The following is an 8109-nucleotide window of genomic DNA, read 5'->3' as shown; positions in this document are numbered from 1 at the left end:
TAATACAAAATGCATTCAACACAAGTTTGAAATATTTTTTTTTTTTTTGTAATACATACACATAAAGACATTAGGAACATCACAATAATAAAATATGCATTATATAAACATGTGTAATTAAACCATATAAGACAAGTCAAATGGTTTGATATCAAGCACATTTGGGTTTGATATCAAACAAGGTTATGTATGTGATATTTTTATTTAAAGGCGCATTCAAATATTTATGTAACTGTACTTGATTACTATTCCGACATATTAACACTTTATTGAAATGTAATGCTTTAATTGAGTAATTTTACTTCATTGCATTGCATCCAGTGATCAACAATTGTGATCTGCTAATTTAACTGATGGTACCCTCTCTGTTCACATATTTTTAGTATTTCACTATAAAAAGATTATTAGGCATTCTTACTAATAGTTGCCATAGTAATTTTTTTCAGTGAAGGGCACAATTAGCATTCTGCAAATCAGGAGATGGATTAGGAGGTGCAGTAGGCAATGATTAAGGCACTGCGGTTTGGATGAGGTGGTTGTGAGTTCAAATCCCAGCACCACCAATTTGCCACTGCTGGGCTTTTGAGCAAGGCCCTTAGGTCTCAGATGTTCAGTTGTATAACTCTGACTGATTGTTGTATATCAAGCTGATAAGGTTGTCTGATAAATTGTGTAAACAATTCAAGTATGCACTACTGTCTTGTCTCATTTTGGTGATCACTCCACTTGATTATACTTTTCACAACTTTATCACGTTGCTGGACACGTGAGTTTCGAGACCTTGTCACTTTCTCCTTGCTCACCTGCCTGGTGTAGCACCCCGATACTGCCCACCAAGCCCCTTCGAAATACTTTGGTGCTGGTGGGCAAGGCTTACGCCTCAGCAGGTCAGGCTACTGTGGGCACAGCCTAATACCCAACCCAGCGCAGAGCAAAGAAATGTGGGGCCCCCCTCATTTCTGGAGTTTACTCCAGGCATGGCCAGTGCCTTCCTGTACCCTAGAACAGGGTATGTCACTAAGGTGCCCTCGGTCATCCCACAACCTGTTATGCTCCAGGCATTCTATCCTTCTCCTTTTCAGACCCCAGACCAGGAAAAGATAAACTGTCTGTGTCCGGTGCAAGCACTGGAGGAAGCCGAAACAACTGTTCATCTGCTATGGCCCTCCAAGAAGAGCCTTCCCTGCAAACAAGCAGACGCTCAGCAGATGGATTGTGGATGCAATCACATCCTCCTACAAGTCCTCTGGTGCCCCGCGCTTTTCGGGGTCAGAGCGCACTTAACCCGCAGTGTGGCAACCTCTAAGGCTTGGTCCTCTGGCGTTTGCCTCCATGACATCCATGGTTCCCTAAAGGGAACAAGATGTTGCTTCCTTCCCTTTTCAGAAGCTTTACTCCATGCACTTTTATAGCTTCCTGGTCGTGATGTCACCCCGCCGCTTTCCATTGGATGGATTACACACATGATTTAGTGGAACAATATGGAAGCGTTTTCCGAAGCGTTGTTGAAGGAGCATCTCGTTTCATCAGGGAACCATGGTTACATACATAACCTGTAGAAGTTCTATATAAATAACTTGACTTAATATCGATTTTAATTTCCTACTTTAAAACCATCTATTTTAAACTTTATTAATTGGAATTTCCTTTTTCCCACTCTTGATTTTCATTTATGTTTTCCATCCTTTTCCCACCACCTGTCTATATTACTGTTTATTGTATGGCCAACACTGCATATCATCTATAACTAACAACAAGTAGACTTTAACAATGTGCAGTTATTTAACATATTTGTTGATATAACGATGTTTCTATCAAAGGCACATTTTATTTTTAAAGGAGTCTTCAGTGTTACAGCTTTTCTAAAAGACAGAGGTAACTCTTATTCATTTTAAATGCTTAGGATACAGATCTGAGCAACCTCGCAGTGCTTCGTATCATGCTGAATCACATTACCGGACCACTGATTTTTTTTCATGTCACAAAGTGTTTTTGTTTCTTTATTATTTACCAAAAGTATTTTGTCTTTATAGCAGCCAGGTTTGGTTTATATGCAGTATTTTGTTAAATGGTCATTTAATAATTAATATTGTTTAAATGTGCACTGTTTCCCTACTGCATCCACCCTCCAAAAACAGTCTACAGGAACGCTGAGCCCTCCCTCAAGGTCTAAAATAAGCCAGGGAATACCCTGTAAGGTACATCAACTATTAAACAGCTGATGATGTTTAATGTCAGAGTGCCCTTATCATTCAGAAAGCTTTGATCGGTGTGATTCCTCTTTCTTTCTCTCCCTCTCCCTCTCTTTCTCTCTCTCACTCTCAGTGTGTGTCTGTGCAGTCTGAGCTCATGAAAAATGCAGGTGATGTGAATTTCATGAGTAAAGTCTTAATAAAGGAAAGGTTTAACTGTAAACTATGCCCCGTAAATCTACCCACACAAACTCGCTACAAAAAAAAAAATAAATAAAAATAGAACTTGTCCATCTTATGCTTTGCTAACAATTAAAACATTGTCTCTGTCTCTACACATCAGATTTAGTTTTCATAGTTTTGTGTATTATTGTGTAGCAGAGATCTTTTGGTTTGCTTAAACACCACAGAGATGTTGTTGGGGTGTTGTGAAGCTCCTGCAGCTTCTCTGTCATGGGATTTGGTTGCCAGGGTGAAGCAGGTGCTACCCAGGTGTGTGACTTGCTGAGAGCATTTGCAAACAACTTACAGCCATGCACACATACATTCATTCACTCAAGATCACGTTCTAGATGACGTGATTTAAGGTAGAGCGTGCGTTTCGGATACATTCGCAAGTATATTTCGATTTCTTACCAAGTAAATATATCTGGAATACAAGCAAAGTGCATATAACATTTATAATTATATCATTAAGTTATCAAGTACACAGATCAAGCTTTAAAAGTGGTGATGTTTTAAATTGTTGGACTGCTGATCAACAGGTCATTAGTTCGAATATTTAAAGATGCTACTCTAATAGGATGCTTGATAAATTTGATTCTATTCAATGCATTTTACCTTCAAAGATGCACTTTTTTTCTGCAGCAGCAAAACTATATATTTGTATTGATGCTCATTCCATTTACAAGGACTTGAAAGCAGGGCAGAATTGAAACCAATTACATTTTACACAAGTAGCAGAAGTGCATCATTTCCCTGTCACCAATATCGGACTGAAAGATTCGATTTAGCTGTGAATAAGCATTTTATTCACATCAAAGAAGAGTATTATATATCTCTATATTTGCACTTAAGCAGTCTAAAGAAGGCTGTCAAGATGTAAAGCTTGTGAGCTTATTTTTCTTTGTTGGTCAGAAAACTAGCAAGCCATATGCAGTGTATGCAGTAAACAAATTAAAAGTAAAAAAAAAAAAAATCTGTGGCTTTAGCATCAAATTGATCTTTTCTGTTTACTGTTTACCCAGTTTTTTTTATCCCTTTATTATTATTTTTTAATTCATGTTCAGATTAAGAGGCGGTATATAAAATTCCTAGCCCCTTACTCCTTTTGGATTTTTTTTTATGTGGTGGTTAAAATTGATTATTTCCTATAACATCACATGCTAAAACATGTTATTCCTCTTGTAGAACAACAATTTCATGAATATTGCAATTTATTATGAATGAATGAATGAATGAATGAATGAATGAATGAATTGTACTTTATGACTGAGAAGATACAGGCATTGTTCAATAGATTATTATGAAGTGGATGCTTCTTGTGGCACAATCAAAAAGAATAAAATAAATAAAAAAGGAATAATTAAAGGGATCTTCAGAGGATCAAACCGTTATCTGTGAAAAATTAACCCTTTTCCCAAAGTTAATATTAAGATCCCATTTTCACACTCACACACACACACACACACACACACACACACACACACACACACACACACACACACACACACACACACAAACACACACACACACACACACACACACACACACACACAAACACACACACACACACACACACACACACACACACACACACACACACACACACACACACACACACACACCTCAGCCATAACACAAACGTATTCTGTTTCTGAATTTTTTGGATGGTTTTATTGTCATCATTGTTATTTGGACACATAGCAATACTGCAGAAACACACAAGCACTGACGGAATGATTCCTCAATAACTAATCAGCCTATAGGGAATAGGCTAATTATCGTAAGGCTACCTAACAATGGTGGGAAAACGGTCTTTGCGACCCCTGGCTACATTTTTTTGCCTTCTCATCATTGCATTAATTGAGTCAATTAAATTTGAATTAAACATTTGGCCGTTTCCAAGAGTCTAGCCTAATTTCAGACATTGCAATTTTAATAATTTAAATAAAACATTTGCAATAAATAAATACATAGATAAATAAAGCCCATGTGAACATATACACACGTTGGAATGATATAAAAATAAGAAGCGTACCATTTAAAGGATAAATAAGACATTCAGTCACCCCACATTTACACGATTAAGGCAGTTTTACAGCAGAATGTGTGTGAACTATTTCAAGGCATTTCTGGCTACACTAAAAGGCTAAAAACATTATTTTTCTGTATTATTATTATTATTATTATTATTATTATTATTATTATTATCATTATTATCATCAATATTAAGGTCTGAGAACAAAAGCTAAAGTCCAAAGTCCACAGAGCCACAAGCTAGATTAAAGCTAAATTCTTATAGGTAGATTTTCCATTCCTGTGAATTCGAAGGCATTTTCAGTAACGGCACAGCCAGGATTATCAGTTTCTTAGGTCTAGATGAGCTAACACAGTACAGAACTTGTGCAGAGGTTCTAGAAAAATAATTTAACAGTCTAAGAGCACACAGCGAAAACCATTGTGTCGAATCAACACTGAAGCTGACCATTGGCGGCTGTGAGGTCAGAAAGGAGGAATTTCAGAGCCCGTGTTTACACCTATACAACTGACCTCTCTCTGTTGAGAAATCTGACATCTGTAATTGTATGGTAATTGTATGGTAATTGTATGGTGTGATCAGTTGTGTTGATTACAAGCCCAATCTGAGATAAGAATGTAGTAAATGCAAGTCATAATTCGCATACCAGAAACATTTCATGTTTCATTACGATTACGCTACTGTTTTTTAGGAACTAGTTTTAAGTTGTAGCGATCATATACTTCTTTTTTTAACTGGATTCCTGTTGTCACATTTTGTTGGTTTTACACATAAAAATTAACTTCTGATCGGTTTTAAGTAAATGAATCGAGTAAATACAAAATAAATACATAAATAAATAAGTTTAAATTCATTTTTGCCTATAACAAGGATTGGGGCCTCATCCATCTCCCAGAACATGACCACCTACAGTGTTCCATTAATTAGTGCACCGAGATGAGCTGTATTAATACTAATGCATTAATCAGAGTGTGTTCTCATGCACAGTGGGTAAGAAAAGGTAATAAATCAGTGCGATTTCTTATATAATTAAATGCAATTCAAGTAAAAAAAAAAAAAAAAAAACCTAGAAAACTTTTTCTTTTGAATTACCATGCGTGGTCAACTGCCAGTTAGATCATGTCCTCAGATGCTCCCTCTGTGTGTGTGTGTGTGTGTGTGTGTGTGTGTGTGTGTGTGTGTGTGTGTGTGTGTGTGTGTGTGCGTGTGTGTGTGCGTTCATTCTGCACTGTACTTCAGCCTGTGTTCATGAACACCTAATAATTTTTGCTGTGCACTTCGTTCTGATAAACTAGGATCATGTAGATTTTAAGAGCATGGCTCTCTGTGTCTCTTTTTCTCCCCCCTGTATGAGGTTTTTTTTTTCTCTCTGTCCCGTTAGTGTTTAAAGGCACGCGGGCTCTTCAGCAGGCGGGCCGCACGGGCACCTGCAGCAGGATCACCTGCCGGTTTTCTGACGGGTGGCACTTGTTGATGTGGCGCGTGAGCGCCGGCGAGCTGTAGAACGCGGCTGGACAGTGCTTGCACGGGTACACGTGAGAGGCGTGCTGCACGCGCACGTGCCTCTCCTGCGCCACGCGACTCGGGAAGGTCTCTCCGCACACGGGACACGCGCTCAGGTCCAGCGGCGCCTGCGCCGGCGCGTGCGTGTCGCGCGACGTCGCGTGACTCTCGCTCTTTGGGGCGTGGTGCGTCAGGACGTGCTTCTTCAAATAAGCCTGGCGCTTGAACTTCCTTGAGCAGCGCGGGCACTCGTACACGCCGTCCGAGTCGGAGCCCGAGCCCGACTCAGAGGCTCCGGGGCTGGGGGTGTCGCGCTCGCGCTCGAGCTCACCTTGCACCTCCCTGTTCGCGTCGTCCGGCGCGCGCGCTTTCTTGTCGGCGCCGTCGTTCGCCGTCGTGCTCGCCGGCGGCTTGGGTTTGTGCCAGCGCCGGTGCGAGGCGAGGTTGGCGGGGCAGCTGAACGATTTGTCGCACTCGGGGCACCTGTACTCTACGCGCACGATGCGCGAGCATCTGTGCTGCGCGAGAGCAAACGGATCTGCGTACGCCTCGCCGCACAGGCGGCACACGAACTCGCCAAGCGGTTTGTCCACACCAGAGCGCGCGCTCGGCTTCTGCTCCACGGGACCCTCCTTGATCCTCAGGCCGAGAACCGGCGAGGTCGTGACCTCGTCCTCGAACTGCAGCTTTCTGATCGCTTTGGTTTTCTTGGGTGCCGGTTTGCTCTTGCGCTCGGGCTCAGGCGCCGCGCGTTTGCTCGCGATCCGGTTGCTGTCGCTCGTGCCGATCTTAAGGTCCACGGGCGCGCACGCGAGGTGCTGCTGCGCGTCGAAGCCGCTGAGCGTCGGGAACGACTCCGCCGAGACGGGCGAGCCGAGGTCGAAACGGCGCTCGAGGGCCGCGCGCTCGTGCTCGCGGCTCACAGGGCGTGTGGGGCTGTACATAGACTGGCACACCGTCTCCGGGTTTCCGAAACGCACCGGGTTGGAAGCGTGGCTGAGGCTGTGCGCGCGCGGCGCCGCCGCCGCCGCCAAAGACTCGGTCAACGGCGCCGACGACGCGGATGCTGGCTGATGCGCGTGGCACTGGCTGATGCGCTCGCGGTCGTGCTCTCCCTCGTACTCCGCGCGGATCCGGTACGACACGGGCGTCGCTTTCCTGTTCCTCTTGACCAAAAATCCTCTGGGCATCTTGAACACTGAAGAAAGGCACTTTGTTTTTTTTTGTTTTTTTTAGATGGTCAAATGGCACTGAACTCGTCTCAGTGCGCGCGGAATGCGTTTTGTTTTAGGCGTTTCCGTGCTCCACTGAGCGGTCCCCACCCTCCGCCTTTATTTTCGTGAGCTGCCTCTTTCATCACCGAGGCATAGCTGCACTGTTTTTAAGCCGAAACGATGAAAGCGACGTCCCCCTCCCAGCCAATCAGATGGAGCACGAGATCCCTGCGGATCGGTAAGTGGGAGGGGAGGAAAGAGAGACAGAGAGACAGCGAGAGACAGAGGCTGCAGATTGCCACGCAGATGTACCCGAGAGCTTTTCATTATAAGAGGATGCTTCGGGTTTTTTTCTCCTCGCGGTCTGATGGCTTTCTATGGACACACGCACGCGCGCTATAGGCAAGAAGGAGGGGGGGGTCCAAATATCAGCAAAGCACATCCGGTCTTGTTGAGATGCTGGAGGAATGCACGGGGCCGAGGCTGAGGGTGTTCTTGTGTCTTAAGGACTTAAAGACATCCTCATCAAATAGCACACCTAAACACTGAAAGTCTTTCTTTCTTTCTTTCTTTCTTTCTTTCTTTCTTTCTTTCTTTCTTTCTTTCTTTCTTTCTTTCTTTCTTTCTTTCTTTCTACATCATGTCTATCATTTTATCTTTCATAGAGTACGGAATTGATGCTGTTTGTGTTTAAGATGTTAACATTCATATAGGAAGAGATGCTGTAATGAGGTGTCTCCTCACTCAGTTGCATGACAGAAAAACTGTTTGCTGTTATGTGTGAAGTGATTGATCACATGAATGCAGACACGCACGTGTGCCTCTGAGTCTGTGTGTGTGTATGTGTGTGTGTGTGTGTGTGTGTGTGTGTGTGTGTCCTTTTGTGGTCATGTGATCATGGGCGCTTTTCAGCCCTACCTTAAATAACTCTACTGTAACT

At 42.9% G+C, this 8109-nt stretch overlaps 1 protein-coding gene across 1 annotated transcript; it reads right to left on the bottom strand.

Moving 5' to 3' along the window:
• Positions 1–4060: 4060 nt before the first annotated feature.
• On the bottom strand, positions 4061–8031 carry insm1a (insulinoma-associated 1a). Its single transcript, XM_083562533.1, has one exon. It carries the CDS (start codon positions 7143–7145, stop codon positions 5856–5858), a length of 1290 nt encoding a protein of 429 aa, XP_083418659.1. The 5' UTR covers positions 7146–8031; the 3' UTR covers positions 4061–5855.
• Between the last annotated feature and the right edge of the window lie 78 nt (positions 8032–8109).

Source organism: Silurus aristotelis, assembly GCF_946808225.1.
Source record: "Silurus aristotelis genome assembly, chromosome: 15".
NCBI lineage: Eukaryota > Metazoa > Chordata > Actinopteri > Siluriformes > Siluridae > Silurus > Silurus aristotelis.
This window is presented reverse-complemented; position numbering and strand designations above follow the sequence as displayed.

Bases quoted from the DNA above. Each gene is read 5' to 3' on its own strand.
- insm1a (XM_083562533.1), bottom strand. From the start codon at position 7,145: ATGCCCAGAGGATTTTTGGTCAAGAGGAACAGGAAAGCGACGCCCGTG.